This window comes from Peromyscus leucopus, chromosome 1 (assembly GCF_004664715.2).
Source record: "Peromyscus leucopus breed LL Stock chromosome 1, UCI_PerLeu_2.1, whole genome shotgun sequence".
Taxonomy (NCBI): Eukaryota; Metazoa; Chordata; class Mammalia; order Rodentia; family Cricetidae; genus Peromyscus; species Peromyscus leucopus.
In genome coordinates, this window is record NC_051063.1 from 175,254,523 (window position 1) to 175,270,892 (window position 16,370).

Below are 16,370 nucleotides of genomic sequence, written 5' to 3' on the forward strand. Positions count from 1 at the left end.
TAAAGGCTGGCTTTCTGGGATTAAAGGCATGTGTCACCATGCTTGGCTATTTCCAATGTGGCCTTGAACTCACAGAGATCCAGAGGGATTTCTATCTCTGGAATGCTAGGATTAAAGGTTGTGAGTGCCACCATTTTCTAGCCTTTGTATCTAGTGGGCTGTCTGTTCTCTGACCTCAGATAAATTTATTAGAGTACACAATATTTTGGTGAACACAATACCACCACATCCCATGGACACTCCTACTTCAGTATCACATATGAAAGCATCTCCTCTCTTTCTCTCTTTGCTTCTGTATTTACACTAGCAGGAAATTGTGCAAATTTAGCCACCTGTAATTGGCTCATCAAAACTTTTCATTATGAAGAGATTACAGCATGTTTTCTATTTGAATCCCTGCTAGTATGTTGACAACTTCCCCTAGTTACATAATAGGAATCCTTTCCCCACTTACCAGCAGTTGTAGAAGGGAAGATTCAATTACCATATAGTACCACTTTAACTTCCGGATATATATACATATATATATATATATATATGTATATATATATATAATTTTACAATACCATTCAGTTCTACATATCAGCCATGGGTTCCCCTATTCTCCCCCCTCCCACACCCTCCCCTTATCCTCAGCCTACCCCCCATTCCCACCTCCTCCAGGACAAGTCCTCCCCCGAGGACTGTGATCAATCTGGTAGACTCAGTCCAGGCAGGTCCAGTCCCTTCATCCCAGACTGAGCCAAGTGTCCCTGCATAAGCTCCAGGTTTTAAACAGTCAACTCATGCAATGAGCCCAGGACTTGGTCCCACTGCCTAGTTGCCTCCCAAACTGATCAAGCCAATCAACTGTCTCACCTATTCAGAGGGCCTGATACAGATGGGGGCCCCTCAACCAAATCCACCAAGTGTTCCGAAGAGCTCCCAGCAACTAAAAGAATGAAAAATGTAAGTTAGACCACAGAAATTGTTTAATATGATTGAAGATTTTTGGACTCAAAATCTCATTATCTTTGGCACTAGTATATATAATTAATAAATTTCATGCTTTATAATGAACTTTTAGGCATTTCCTAGCACCAGAAAAAAAAGATTCATTTTTTTCCAATAATATTGAAAATACATCACATAAAAATAACAGTTGATATAAAATAAAATTAAAAAATAAGTTTAGTCCAATACTGCCCAAGTAAAGTTGGTAGGTTCATGGTTGTCTCCTATTCTAGAAAGAAGGAATTACTTTCACTCCTAATGTGAATCTTGTGTTTTCTGAATGGCTAAGCAGAGAAATATAACTGTTAAATATTAGTTTCTCTTTTTCTTTCCATATACTGTGACTTATGAGGAGGGCATCTTCTTGGAAACAAACACTCCAAAAGAAGCAACATCTGAGAATAAAACCAACAAAATAAGGCTCCACATTCTCACACCTTCTCCAACACAATGATACTAATGTCACTACATAAGATTCTACTGATGATGCCACTGCTCCTGCTGATCCTGACGATGTCGCCAGGGTTGTTCTTGATGCAACTGATAATTCTTGCTTTTCTTTGTAGTTGCTGCTGAAGCAGAACATTAATTCTTTAAAAGAAGAACACATCAAGTATCAATCTGTAAGGAAGATTTTATAAAAAATAGAAATTGTAAATTTAAATATTTATCTGAAAGGTGACACAGTATACATTGAATTCTGTGTGTGTTTGTAATATTTTCTCATTAAAATGCACTATGCAAATATGTTAAGCTCTTTCTTGGTATTGTACAAATTGATCACCTGACCTCTCAGTTACGTGTTTAAGGGGGAGGATTTTATTATAGATACAGAGATAGAACAGATAGAGTAATCTGGAATGTCCAAAGCAGAAGGAGATGTTGGCTGTACATAGTCAGCTAACTAGACCTGGCTAATGATAGACAGAAACAGATCAGAGAGGAAGAGAGAGAGAAAGAAACAGAGGAGGAGACAGTGAGAGAGAAGGAGAGGAACATGGAGACAGGAGGAGACAGAGTCACAAAGACACTGAGAAGCTGCAGGAAGGGATGCTTGTGAACTAGAGGGAGTTTAGGGGAGGGGAGGAGAGGAGAGGACCTAGGACACTAGCATAGACTTTGAAATGCATTAACAAGTACTTGTGACACTGAAGGAGCCTGGAGGCTAGCATGTGCCTCATTATGGTAATATGTACCACAGGCAGCCATTTTCTCTCCTGCCTGTCCTAAGAGAAATGACATCTTTGGGTAGAGATTCACAAGTTTTTGAGGAATGTTGGCTTCTAGCTACCTTCCAGAAATCCTCCTAAAGTCCAGGTTGGGCCTGCCCTTAGAATTTGGGGAACTGGAGTTTTCTTTGGACATAACAGGTATCAATGAATCTTAATGGATTTTCCAAGTCACAAACCAGCCTTGTTGAGGTTTACATATTCAAACTGCTCAAACACAAGTAAAAACACCCCCCCCCAAAAGTGCCATATTGTCCTTAACATCCATAGAGTTCAAGTGTGGTTGCTTACCTGCATTTCCTTTTCCTTTAATTTGATGACATCCCATCCCCCAGCATACATTCACTGCACAAAGTCCCTCACTGAGGGGTGGGGCCTTATGAGCCCCTCACTGTATGAAGATCATAGTGTCCTGGACACACGTGCACAGAAATCATCTACAACCTCTGCCTCCCTCTTCCAAAGTAGTCCCTGATCCTTGAAGGGTGTGACTCCGACATCCTGTTGAGGTCTGAGCACTTCATAGTTTTGCATTCTCTAAAGTTTGGCCAGGTGTGATTCTACGCATTCACCACAGCCCACTGCATAAATAAATGTCTCTGATGAGGGATGATAGTTGCCCTAATGGACAGGTATAAGCCTGAGTATTTAGAAGGCAGCTTGATGCCATGTAGTTTGAACAAAACAACAATAGAGGGCCTACTGTATGGACTCAACACATCAGCCATTAACTCAGATTACGATACTGCATCAGTGCTGTGTTAAGGAAAGAAAGAAACACACTTCACTTGGAGTCCTTCAACCAAAAACAAGTCCAGGTTTGGATTTTCTACTTCATGCTCCCTATCTTCCCTCATCTGTCTGGTACATGACTCTGAGTCTGTGCCTGTCTGAAGAAGTCTGTCTGTCCCTGTCTCTGTTTTTTAACAGAGTCTGTGCCTGTCCCTATGTCTGTCAGTGTCTGTCTGTCCCTGTGGCTGTCCCTGTGTGTGAATGTGAGTGTCTGTCCCTTTTGTTGTGCTCTCTTTTATTGACTTCTCAGGAAGAATCACATGGGGAAGGAGTGGGATACTTTACAGAAATCATTCATGGAGTCTTACAAGAAATTAAGCCAATAACTTCAACTGACCCCAACTCACCCAGACAACAAACAGTATTATAAACTCCATTGTTTACCCAGCAATGCTACTGTGTTCAACAGTTTTGGTGGATATTCATTGAAAAAGAGTGTTTTCAACTTCTATGTTTGCTATTTTCTGCAAATGATACACATGCATTGTTCTGGATGGGGGCATAGAAGAGAACATAACAAGATTACAGTTATGTATTAGTTTAGGTTGTAAAAGTTGATTATGTGGGAAGTCCAAGGACAGTAATGGTGATTGATACATTGTTCTATAAAATGTGGGTTTAACAGTCAGTTTGAGTACACAGTAGGGCTCACAGTCAGTGGAAGGTGGGGGTGAAGAAGCATCTGGTTAACTGCCATCCTGGAGCCCTCAGGCATCTGTTTCTTGAAGGAGCAGAGAAGTCAAGTTGCTAGGGAAAGAATAGATTATTAAAACCTGCCCTATGACTGCCAGAAAGAATCCTGGTTGGACTGACAAAGTCAAATGCACAAGGCAGAAGAGCAGATAGGCCCTTCATTGGGACTTCTTGGGAAACTGGAGGGTAGGGGGTCCCAGCTTCTGCACAGTTCATGTATGCTGAATAGGTGTCCGCTTGAGCCTGGAGAGATATACCAGCTTTAGTGCCGAGGAGCTTGACAGTCAAAGGGGCGCTGAGGATTATGGTGTAGGGTTCTGTCATTCTGGGCTCCAGAAACTTAAGTGCTAGGTGTTTGAGGAGTACTTGGTCCCCCAGGGAGAGTGTGGCAGGCTCAGGGGGCAGTTTATTCTATTGGTGTGGGGGCAGGGAGATAGCTATCAGCATGTGAATGGAGAAGGGACCTCAGAAGGGAGAGGTAGGGGAGGCACCCAGCCAGTGAAGGAGTTTGGGCTGGAAGGTAGGTGGCTGAGGAAGAAGGACCTTTCATAAAAGGATCTCAAAGGGTTTAGGCCTGTAAGAGAGCATGGGGTGGCTCAGAGGCAGGTAAGGGCAATGAGGAGATGGGAGGGCCAAGATAACCTGAGTTCAATGGAGAGCTTTGGTGAGGGGTTGTTTGATGAGTCCATTGGCCCTCTTAACCTTTCTTGAAGATTGTGGATGATAGGGGATGTGGAGCTTCCAGGAAATGTTGAGAGCTTCCAACATGAGCTCCATGACCCTAGAAGGGAAGGCTGGCCCATTGTCTATATGTATGGTCTTGGCAGGCCAAATCAAGGGATGATGTGGTCCAGGAGTATTTGAGGCACTACATCTGCTGTTTCCCTGGATGTAGAGAAGACTTCTATCTATCCTGTGAAGATGTCAACAAGAGTTAGGAAATAATGGAGTTTTTTATGAGAGGGCATGGGGCTGAAATCAATCTACCAATTGTCACTCCATTGGTGTCCTCGAAGCTGGTGCAGATGATGACATATCTGGAGGGGCGCCTGTGGGTTGGCCTCACCACAAGTCTGGCAGGAGAGTGAACCTGTGAAATACAAGCTTAAATATGGGTGAGGTAAAAGAGGGCCTCTAAACAATGGAACAAAATGGGCCTACATGTGAGGTCTGGTGGATGTTTGAAATGATGGCCAACTCTGCTGACTCCCCATGGGAGACCTTGGTTTGGGAGATATGGGGATATGGGGTCACTTGGGAGAGAGGTCTGGGGGGTAGGAGGAGGGAGGAAGTGGGATCTGTGGGTAGTATGTAGAGTGAGTAGAAAATTTCTTTTTTTTTCTTTCTTTTTATATATACATATATATGTGTATATATATATATGTATATATATATATAATTTTACAATACCATTCAGTTCTACATATCAGCCATGGGTTCCCCTATTCTCCCCCCTCCCACCTTCTCCCCTTACCCCCAGCCCACCCTCCATTCCCACCTCCTCCAGGACAAGTCCTCCCCTGAGGACTGCGATCAACCTGGTAGACTCAGTCCAGGGAGGTCCAGTCCCCTCCTCCCAGACTGAGCCAAGTGTCCATGCATAAGTTCCAGGTTTCAAACAGCCAACTCATGCAATGAGCACAGGACTTGGTCCCACTGCCTAGTTGCCTCCCAAACTGATCCAGCCAATCAACTGTCTCACCTATTCAGAGGGCCTGATTCAGCTGGGGCCCCCTCAGCCTTTGGTTCATAGTTCATGTGTTTCCATTCATTTGGCTATTTTTTTCAATAATTGAGTAAAACTGAAATTTATTATATGCCACAGTCATCCTAGGGACTTCTATGGTTCTATGGGTTGTGGTCTGATTGTTCTTTATTTTATATATAGAATCCACCTATGAGTGAGTACATACCATAACTGTCTTTCTGGGTTTGGGTTACCTCACTCAGGATGATTTTTTTCTAGTTCCATTCATTTGCCTGCAAATTTCATGCTTTCATTGTTTTTCTCTGCTGAGTAGTACTCCATTGTGTATATGTACCACATTTTTTTTTCATCTATTCTTCCGTTGATGGACATCTAGATTGTTTCCAGGTTTTGGCTATTACAAATAGTGCTGCTATGAACATAGCTGAGCATGTATCTTTATGGTATGAATCAGCATTCCTTGTGTATATGCCCAAGAGTGGGATGACTGTGTCTTGAAGTAGTTTGATTCCTAATTTTCTGAGAAACCGCCATACTGATTTCCACAGTGATTGTACAAGTTTACATTCCCTCCAACAGTGGAGGAGTGTTCCCTTTGCTCCACATCCTCTCCAACATTGGTTGTCATTGGTGTTTTTGATTGTAGCCATTCTAACAGGTGTAAGGTGGTATCTCAGAGTCGTTTTGATTTGCATTTCTCTGATGATTAAGGATGTTGAGCATTTCTTTAAATGTCTTTCAACCATTTGTGAAAATTTCTTAATAAAGAAAAATGAAAAAAAATAAATGATGACCAGTGCCTGGTCCTGGGGAAGGATGAGACAGTTATTTAAGTAAAGCCATCCATTCTTTTCTGCATGGCCCCATTTTTTCAGAAGTTCGTCAGTCTCCTCTGGTTGACAACAGGGCTGATAGGAGGTTACCAAAAACAAAATATGCACTGTTGATTCAGAGATGCTAAATGCCAGGCTCGGGCTACTTAGTTTGCATTGGCATTGTCTAAGGCTACTGGTTCCTTGGAGGACTGATGTCCTCAGCAGTGGATTCTACTTCTGCAGTGGTAGAGGGCCTCCAAAAGCTTGGTTATAAGGGGACTATTAACTATGGGAGTACCCTTGGTAGTGAGAAAGTCCCTTTCTCTCCAAAGAGCAGATGGATATGGTCTATTAAAAAGGCATATTTAGAACTGGTATATATGTTAGCCCATTGACCCTTGGCTTCTTGGAGTGCTCTATTGAAGGTCATTAATTTGGCCTTTTGTGAAGAGGTGCCCATTGGCGGGTGGGTCGATTCAACTGTTTTAATAGAAGTGACCACTGCATGTCCTGCCTGGCAGTTTCCTATCTGTCTATAAGAGAGCTTCCATCAACAAAGATGGAGAGTTGGGAATTTGTGAGGGGTTAATGTAAGAGACTAGACTGGGGCAAGCATAAGACCTCCACAGCCTCTGGGCAAGAGTGAGAGGGAGTACCAGAGGAAGAAGTGACAGAAAGGGGGATTGCAGGTTTTAGGGCAAGGATGAAGGTCAAGGTAATTTGGGGTTTTTCTAGAAACAGTAGGTAAAAGACTTGGACTTGTGATTGCCCAAGGAGGAAGAGACAGGAGTGACTCAGAATGTCTGAGAGGCAGTAGGTAGAGTATACCATGATTGGCTGGAACAGAGGAGAGAGTGTGGAAAATGGCAAATTCCAAAAAGTGTGTCAAAACCTGGTCAATTTCAAGTTTTACAGAAAATAGGAATGTAACCAGAAGTTTTCCTGTATCCTGCCCATTCTTTCAGCCACTAGGTCCCAAGTAAACACACAAAGACTTATATTAATTACAAACCAAATGGCCTATGGCTCAGCTTCTTGCTAGCTACCTCTTACAACTTAACTCAACCCATTCAAATTAAGCTGTTTTGCCCTGTGCCTTTGTGGTATTACCTATGTTCCATTACATCTTGCTTCCATGGCCGTGGTCAGCATCCCTTTGACTCCACCATTTTTCTCCTTGTCTCTATGCTTGGATTCCATACCTGGCTCTATTTTGCCTTGCCATTGGGCATAGCAGCTTCTTACTTAACCAATGGTAGCAACACATATTCACAGCATACAGAAAGACCATCCCACAGCTCTTCCCCTCTTCTGTCTAATCAAAAGGAAACTTTTTCATTGTATCATAGTAAAATTACATATAACAAAACAGTTATCCAACAAGAATTACTCTTACAATATCTAGTCTATTTGTATTTGGCAAAATTAAAGAAAATATTCTATCATTTATCCTATATTTGTGAGTCTCAAGTTTCATATCTAATTTACCTTTTATCCTAACCAAGAAAAACTATAATTATAACTATCTAGTCTTCAACTCCATCAAAGACCTCAGAAGGATATAATATTATCTGAATAAATAGGAAGCACATTGTATGCAACTTTCAAAATTCTAGAAATAACAGAGACATCTGACTGCCTAGAACGTCACCCAAAGTTCTTATGCAATGTTGGGTAATCTATCTTCAGCTCACAGGCCTAGAGTCTCTGGCATACTTTTCAGTGAAGCAGGAAATTTCAAGGACAGTTCTGCCTACTGGCAAAGTTCATCAGTCACTTTTCTCTGTGTTCTGCAGTTCATACAACATACTGTCAAGCTGTCCAGGCAAGAGCAGTTTCTTGCCCCAATGGGTAGTCTTTTCCACATTGTAAATGAACTTCATAATGAGTTTCTTAATGATGCCCAGCAACCTCTTTGAAGTAATTGGTACTGCCAGGAGCAGACGTGTCTCACTGTCCAGAAAAGTCTAAATTCTTAAAACATTTCAAATGCCATATTCTGTAGATTTTGAAGTGTTTGAAGATTACCTATGTAATTGAAATATATGTTTGTATATCTAGAAAACCTAACATGACTAAAAGTTTGATTATTATACATGACTATTAATTTGTATTTCTTAACTGTACATTATATTTTTAAATGAACTGCAGAAAACATAATACCTTAAATGAGAGTAGAAATATACACACAGTATAACAAAATTAACATTAAATTTGCATAAATAAACCAAAATTCATACTAATGTAAAATATCTAAGATTAATTGTTGGTTTTTTGAATTAAAGTAGATTCAATAATCTACCCTTTTATCCTATGATTTCTATATCATATCCTCCTTTCTTCTTTTAGAAAGAGATCTCTGAATTTAACTCCTTTATTTAGCCTTTTTTTAAAACTATGACCAATAACAATTTGTAACCCCTTAAATGAAAACAAATATTTATAAAGAATACTTTGGTAGTTTGGTCATAGTGTTCTATACTACTTCCTGCTAATTAAGGGCACATTTTCATTTAATTCTGGAAAGTCCTTAATTTCTTTATTTCTTCCTTGATCCATTGGTGATTCATTTGAGCATTATTCAGTTTCCATGAAATTGTAGGCTTTCTGTAAATTTTGATGTTGTTGAAATCTAACTTTAAGCCATGGTGGTCTTGGTAAAATAGAGGGGGTTATTAAAAACAGGAGCATTGACCCACATCACCAATCACACAAGAATCAAAACTTCCAGGCCAGAAGAACTTAAGGTCATGGGAACAGGAAGAAAATTTTTCCCAAAGGGTCAATAGGAGTGATAGTGATTGGAATTATTTCCTTTTCTACCACCTGGTGCCTGGACCCCTGGATCTGGACTATGGAGAAACCTGCCTCCTGACTAATCCTACACCAAACCTCCAGGTTGTGGCCACTTCATTGGCTCTGTAACTTTCTCTTCAAAAGTTCATAACAGCTGCTCCAGGAAGTCTGTGAACCTGGTACAACCAGTGGAATGCATGATTGTGGGCCAGAGTTGCACCTCCCTGTCTGAGAATTTAGTATCTTGGTCAGAAGCTATACTGTGTGGAACACCATGATAGTTGAGAAGGCAGTTAGACCTTGAGTGGTAGTTTTGGTAAAATCATTACAGGCGGGAAATGCAAATATATAACTAGAATAAGTATCTACTCCAGGATGGACATAGTGTTGTCCATTCCACAGAGAAAGTAGTCCAATGTATTCATCCTTTTCATGGCCTTGTTGGCTGGTCAGACCAGGACATGGTGACATATCTGGTGCTCTGTGTTGGTCTCTGTTGTTGGAAGACCTGGCTGGCATTCAGCAGCAGCTGTAACCAGGTCACTCTTGATGAGTGGATATCCAGGTTGTTAATTCTATTCATAAACCCCATCTCTGATGCAATAGCTACTTTGAACTTGGGCCCATTGGGCAATAATGAGGATGGCTAGTTAAAGAGTCTGACTGTCTGCATAGTGGGTCATCTTATCTACTTGATTATTGACTTCATCCTCCTCTGATAAAGGTATCTTTTATCAGCACAAACAAGGGACAGGGATTTTCACATTCTTTGCTGATTTGCAGATCTGTCCAAATACTTCTTCCCCAAATGTCTTTCCAATTTTTCTTTATTTCCTTCTTCGTTTGTATTTTTTCTTGTCTCATAAAGTCCCAAATGACCACAGTCTCCCCTCCCTCCACTTCACAGAGATGTACTACTCCTGTATTTCCCTACAGAAAAGCACAGGTCTTTTGGGGATATCAACTGAATACAACAAAATAAAATGTAATAATAGTGGGCGAAAACATGTAGCTTGAATCGTATTAATAAAATCAAGCCTGAGGCCAGTTATTGGGGTGAATGCTGGAAGATCAGAGAGACAGAACAAGCCACAGCTTCCTCACCTCTCCAGTTCCTCAGCTGATCCTGTTTCCTCAAACTGGAAGCCTCTGAGTCCTCATCCAGAATGAATCTCAGCTGAACTGTTGCTCAAAAGCCTAAAAGCTTAACCAGCCAAAACCTTATAGTTTCTGGTCTTCACTCCTTATATACCTTTCTGCTTTCTACCATCACTCCCTGTGATTAAAGGCTCGATTTCTGGGATTAAAGGTGTGAGTCACCATGCTTGGCTGTATCCTTGAACACATGAATTTCTGCCTCTGCAATGCTAGGATTAAAGGCGTGTGCTACCACTGCCTATTCTCTATGTTCAATATTGTGGCTGTTCTGTTTCTGACCCCAAATAATATTTTTAGGGTGCACAATATTTTGGGGAACACAATACCACCACAAAACCCCTCATATCAAGGCTAGAGAAGCCAACCCAGAAGGAAGAAAAGGTTTTCAAGTTCAGACAAACAGGTCAGAGACTTCCCTACACTCACCCTGTTAGGACTCCCACAAAACCCCTGAGATCAACAACCACAGTATGTACACAAAGGACTACGTACAGATGCATGCATGCTCTGTGATGGCCTCTTCAGGCTCTGAGCCCCTATGAGCCCTATTTAGTTGACACTGTGAGTTCTGTTCCCCTTGTGTCTTTGATGCCTCCTACAATCCTGTCTTCCCCTCTTCCTTGAGGTTCACTGAGTTCTGCTTAATGTTTGGCTGTGGATCTCAGTATCTGCTCCCAACAGCTGTTGGAGAAATCCTAAGTGATATCCACTGAACTAGACAACAATCTCTGAGTGTATCATGATTTCACTAGGTATTGTCTCATTGATTTGTGTGTGTGTGTGTGTGTGTGTGTGTGTGTGTGTGTGTGGCATTGAAGACACTCTATAAACTTCCACAGCTGAGCACAGGTGGTTGGACTAAAATGGTCATCTTCTAACAAGAAACACCACTGGAATCTACAAGCTGATTTTAACATTTTTATTCATTTGCTATTTTATTTGGGTATATATTGTTTACAGAGATGGATGTGACCATGGAGACAAGAGGAGGACTGAACAAGGGTCCTCTGCAAGAGCAAAAATTGCTTTTGCGACTGACTCATCTCTTTAGTCCCACACACTGAGTTAGGAGAAAAAATGTCTTCATTCTCTTCCACTTCTCTTGTAAGCAAACATTCATGTTTATTTTCTCCTTTCCAGAGTCCTTGACCATAAGTTCTGCTCAGTCCAATCCAGACAGGTTTCTCCAAAGAAACCCTGTTGTAATGTGTTTGGGACCAGCAACTAAAATAAATTCCAGTTTCCAACTCATTGACAAAAATCAAACCAGGACAGTAACCGCGTAGTATACAGCATAGTTCAGCACTTCCCCTCCCTTAACCTGACAACTCATTTACAGCTGTATTAAAGCCTGAGCCAGTATGCTGTGTTTCCCAAGTTTCAATGGAAATGTTCCACACATCCCATAGCCTAGCCAGATGTCATTGGTAACAACATTTAGCTGCTGCTTCTGGGAGACAAGTGTAGGACAAGGATGACCAGGTCCTAGGATTGCTTCAAGTGTTTGAAAGGGGGCTCCAAGAAAGGGAGATGAGCAGAAGCCAAGGAATGGTATGCTTCAGCCACTAAATGGGGGTATGAGCCCACCATTGCCTTCCAGCCTGAGGTCTCAGAGACCTCAGAAGCATGAGCTGTAATGAAATCCAGTGCCTGGGTTTTCAGCTGCCCTGAGCTGTGGAGGTCAGCCAGGAAGAGAGTGTGGGCAGCATTCTCCACAGAGAGGTCCCTGCAGAGGGCATCCTCACACATGACCTTCAAACGCTCCAGGCCATACTTGTCTGCAGCTGCCAGCAATGCATCTGCCATGCTGTCCAGGTCTGGTACCTTCCCAGTGTAAATGAAGCCCATCATTGCCTTGAAGACTTGTGGCTCCAGGTCAGGGATCTCAACGCGGTTCTTTCTGCTCTCTTCCATGTCATGTTGAAACATGGCTCTGAAAACTGGAGAGCGAGCTGCTAAGATGGCCTTGTGAGCCCGGAATTCCTGGCCAGATACCACCAGGCAGCAGTCTGTGAATTGGGAATTCTCCCACAGCTCTCCTAGCTCATCTGCCAATGTGCATGGGGGAACTTGAATCCCTGGATTCCTGTTCTGGTCAGAGATTCTGAAGGAGTCCTGGACGACACTCACAGTGCAGAGCAGCCTGAGCTTGTCATCTGGGAGAAGACGAGGAGCATTTGAAAAGAGGAAATCTCGAAGGATGTACTTTTTGAATCCACAGGCACGGCCTGGCACGAACCTAATGGCTCTTGGGCTCCTCATATTTTGTGTTTTCTCTCCTTCAGCAGTTATGATCCAGAACTGGAACTTTGCCCAAACATGACTCTTTAGACAGCTGAGCAAAACTAGGTTAACTGACAGGTAATGTGCACTTACTTCATCAACTCCATTCGGGTTTACTGTCAAACGCCATTTGCCATTGGCTTCTGTTGAGAAAGTTGGGCTTCTAATGACTTCTGTCCTTTCCTCCACAAAATAACGCAAGTTGTTGATGGTCCACATGTAGGAGAAATTCTGAAGGCTGATATGTGTGTGGTCCCATCTCTGGGCTGTCCCGTCTCCTGCCATTTCTCCTCCAGGTAGTTTGAAGGTTCAACTGGATCCAAAATGAAGAACTAGCAATTGTTTTCTCTTCACCTTGTGAGACGCAATAATAGACATGAATTACATGTTAAGTTTTTGTTTTTTGTCTATTCCCTTTTTGATGGCGCTAGAAACTTGGATCTCTGAAATTTTCTATACAGATTTTAATACTAGTTTCAGAGAAGACAGTCTAGGCTTACTTGGGACTCTTACATCACTCCATTTTTGGTCTAGATTGAATCTTAGGTCGATAGGTAACTGATTTTGACAATTATACACAGCTGTTTAAAAATCTGGAAAATTCTATACACTCATATCAAAAAATGTTGTACTATGGTCTCTAGAGTAACAGAACATATACAAGCACTCTCTCTGTGTATAAAGGAAGGGGATTTATTAGAATGACTTAGGGCTGCAGTCCTGCTAATCTCACATTGGCTAGCTGTGAAGGGAAAGTCCAAAATTCCAGTACTTACTCAGTCCAGGAGGTTGGATGTGTCCACTGGTCTTCAATATGTGCTGGTGTTCCAAATAGTATCTAACACCAGGGGAGGGATGGACTTGCTGCAAGTTGAGGGCAAGCAGGCAAATAGCAAGGGTTTCCTGCTTCCATGTCCTTTTATAGGCTTCCAGCAGAGGGTGTGGCCCAATTTAGGGTGTGTCTTCTATCCTCAAGATCTGGATTAAAGGTGGGTGTCTTCAGGCCCTGAGATCCAGATTAAATGTTTGTGTCTTTCTACATTCAAAGTATGTACTTGAAGTGGATCTAACTGTAGCATGAATCTTAAAAGTTCTTATTAATAAAATCAAACCTGAGGCCAGTTATTGGGGTCAATGCTGGTAGATCAGAGAGACAGAACAAGCCACAGCTATCTCACCATGCCAATTCCTCCGCTGGTCCTGTTTCCTCAGACTGAATGCTTCTGTGTCCTCACCCCAATGGCTCTCAGCTGAACTGTCAGCTGAACTGCTGCTTAAAAGCCTGAATACTTAACCAGCCAAATGCTGAACCAGCCAAATGCTGCTAGTTTCTGGTCCTCACGCCTTATATATATTTATTTTTTTTTTTTTTATATATTATCTTTCTTCGTTCTACCACACTCTCTGGGATTAAAGGCTGGCTTTCTGGGATTAAAGGCGTGAGTCACCATGCTTGGCTGTTTCCAATGTGGCCTTGAACTCACAGAGATCCAGAGGGATTTCTGTCTCTGGAATGCTAGGATTAAAGGCGTGTGCTATCACTGCCTAACTAGTGGCTTTTCTGTTCTCTGACCCAGATAAGTTTATTAAGGTACACAATATTTTGGGGAACACAATACCACCACATTTCCTCTCTTTTTGTCTAAAATTAAAGAAAGCTTATAACTAATACAAGAAAAACTATCCAATAAGTATATACAATATATACAGCCAAAAATTACATTAATGATGTCTAGTCCATTAACATTTGACAGATTCAGATAAAAACTCCATTATATATATTAACAATGTCCAGTCCAGTAACATCTGATAAACTCAGACCAAAAAATTTTCATTACTTATCTTATTTAAAACAAGTAGTTCCTTTTTAAAAGTAGATTCCATAATCTCCCTTTTTATCTTATCATATCCATATTAATCCCTCTGGATCTCTGTGAGTTCAAGGCCACATTGGAAACAGCCAAGCATGTTGACTCACACCTTTAATCCCAGAATTCTCCTCTCTCCTTGTCCCACCTACTTCCTGCCTGGCCACTGGCCAACCAGTGTTTTATTTATTGACCAATCAGAGCAATTTGACATATAGACTGTCCCACAGCACTTTTTTTATTAAAATAAAAAAGGGGAAATGTGGTGGTATTCTAATTGTACTGAAATGTGATTTTGATTGTATGTTAATAAATAAAGTTACCAGGGGGTCAGAGCTATTAGAGCCATAGACAGAGTGTGGCAGTGGTGGCACACGCCTTTAATCCCATAGATCTCTGTGTGTTCAGGGATACAGCCAGCATTGGAGACATATGCCTTTAAGACCTAGGGGGCTGTACATTCAGACAGTGACGAGGCAGTCACGTGTTTGGGTTTACAACCAATGAGAAGGCAGAATGACTGGAAAATCGAGTTACACACAGGAAATAGCTCTCTTTTCCAGAAGCTGGGACACAGAGGAGGAAGGGTGAGATTTTAGCTCTGAGCTCTGACCTCTTGGCTTTCTCTTTTACATTGTTTCTGTGTTTCTTATTTAATAAGACAGTTGGTTACATCAACATCTGGCGCCCAATGTGGGGCAAAAGTTTCTACCTAAAACCTGAGAAAAGATTCTAAAATGGAGCAAAAAACAGCTTCCTAATTGTCTCTCTCAAATGAGCCACAGTCTGCCGGTTTGAGCTACTGGCGGTTTCCTAGTGTGGAAGCTTGATCTGCAGTATGGCGGGAATGAGGCCTCTGCAAGTGGCACATTAAGCTGCGTTGTGGATTTAGCCTTTACTAGTACAAAACAAAAAGAGGTTTCTGGGCTACAAGCTGCTTGGATAAAAGCACAGACCCATGATGGCTCCCAGAGCTGGCGGAAAACATACCACCACCATGTTGGGAAGCTGAAATGGGAGGAGCCAGCAGCGACAGCGCCGTTTCAGGCTTAGAAGGCTGCAGTTTAAAGCAATAGGCTCAAGGTAATATAAAACATAAGCCACATAAAGATGGCTACCACAGAGAGAATCTGGATTATGTTCTCTTTGATATTCGTAACTGAAGAGAAACATTTGATTGCAAAAGCTGTTGAGTTATGCCAAAATGTGTATTTTAAAGGTACATTAACTTCAAAATTTGGATGTAAGGATATGTTGCTTTGGAAAGGAGGCTCTGCTTTTGTTTCCACAGAAAGCCAGAGGCTATGGATTTTTTCCAGATTAAGATATATCAGGTTTGACCAGCCAAGACCACCTGAAAGGTCTCCGATGACACCATGGCCCAGATGATCCAACATCCAGAATCGTTTCAAGTCACAGACTACTCATGATCCTAAAATTTTCTTTGTGTCCCCATAAGATACAGTGCCTCCCTCCAGCAATAAGTAGTAAGAGAAGCTACGCCCAAATTCCCAAATATACCAAGCAGACTTTGGAGATGTCTAAAAGTTAAAACCTTCCTTTTAAAAAAAAGAAAGGGGAAGTGCTGTGGGACGGTCTATATGTCAAATTGCTCTGATTGGTCAATAAATAAAACACTGGTTGGCCAGTGGCCAGGCAGGAAGTAGGTTGGACAAGGAGAGAGGAGAATTCTGGGAAGCAGAAGGCTGAGGCAGAGAGACACTGCAGCCGCCGCCATGACCAGCAGCATGTGAAGATGCCGGTAAGCCACCAGCCACGTGGCAAGGTATAGATTTATGGAAATGGATTAATTTAAGCTATAAGAACAGTTAGCAAGAAGCCTGCCACAGCCATACAGTTTGTATGCAATATAAGTCTCTGTGTTTACTTGGTTGGGTCTGAGCGGCTTTGGGACTAGTGGTTGACAAAGATTTGTCCTGACTGTGGGCAAGGCTGGAAAACTCTAGCTACATCTACCCACTTCAACTGAAGCATAACACTTCTCACTGTTGTGCCCTCCATGTTAGGGTTTTAG

General features: G+C 41.9%; 1 protein-coding gene and 1 long non-coding RNA gene across 2 annotated transcripts; one reads left to right on the forward strand and one right to left on the reverse strand.

The window, feature by feature from the left end:
- The first annotated feature begins 830 nt into the window (after positions 1 to 830).
- LOC119087290 lies at positions 831 to 1,738 on the forward strand. The gene is made up of 2 exons (XR_005090711.1): positions 831 to 948; positions 1,560 to 1,738. It is a non-coding gene; the product is annotated as an uncharacterized LOC119087290 (long non-coding RNA).
- A 9,931-nt stretch (positions 1,739 to 11,669) lies between these two features.
- On the reverse strand, positions 11,670 to 12,752 carry LOC114686422 (speckle-type POZ protein-like). The gene has a single exon (XM_037201935.1). The coding sequence runs from the start codon at positions 12,750 to 12,752 to the stop codon at positions 11,670 to 11,672; it is 1,083 nt and encodes a 360-aa protein (XP_037057830.1).
- Between the last annotated feature and the right edge of the window lie 3,618 nt (positions 12,753 to 16,370).

What these genes read in the sequence shown, in the direction of transcription:
- LOC114686422 (XM_037201935.1), bottom strand. Translation starts at nt 12,752, where the DNA reads ATGGCAGGAGACGGGACAGCCCAGAGATGGGACCACACACATATCAGC.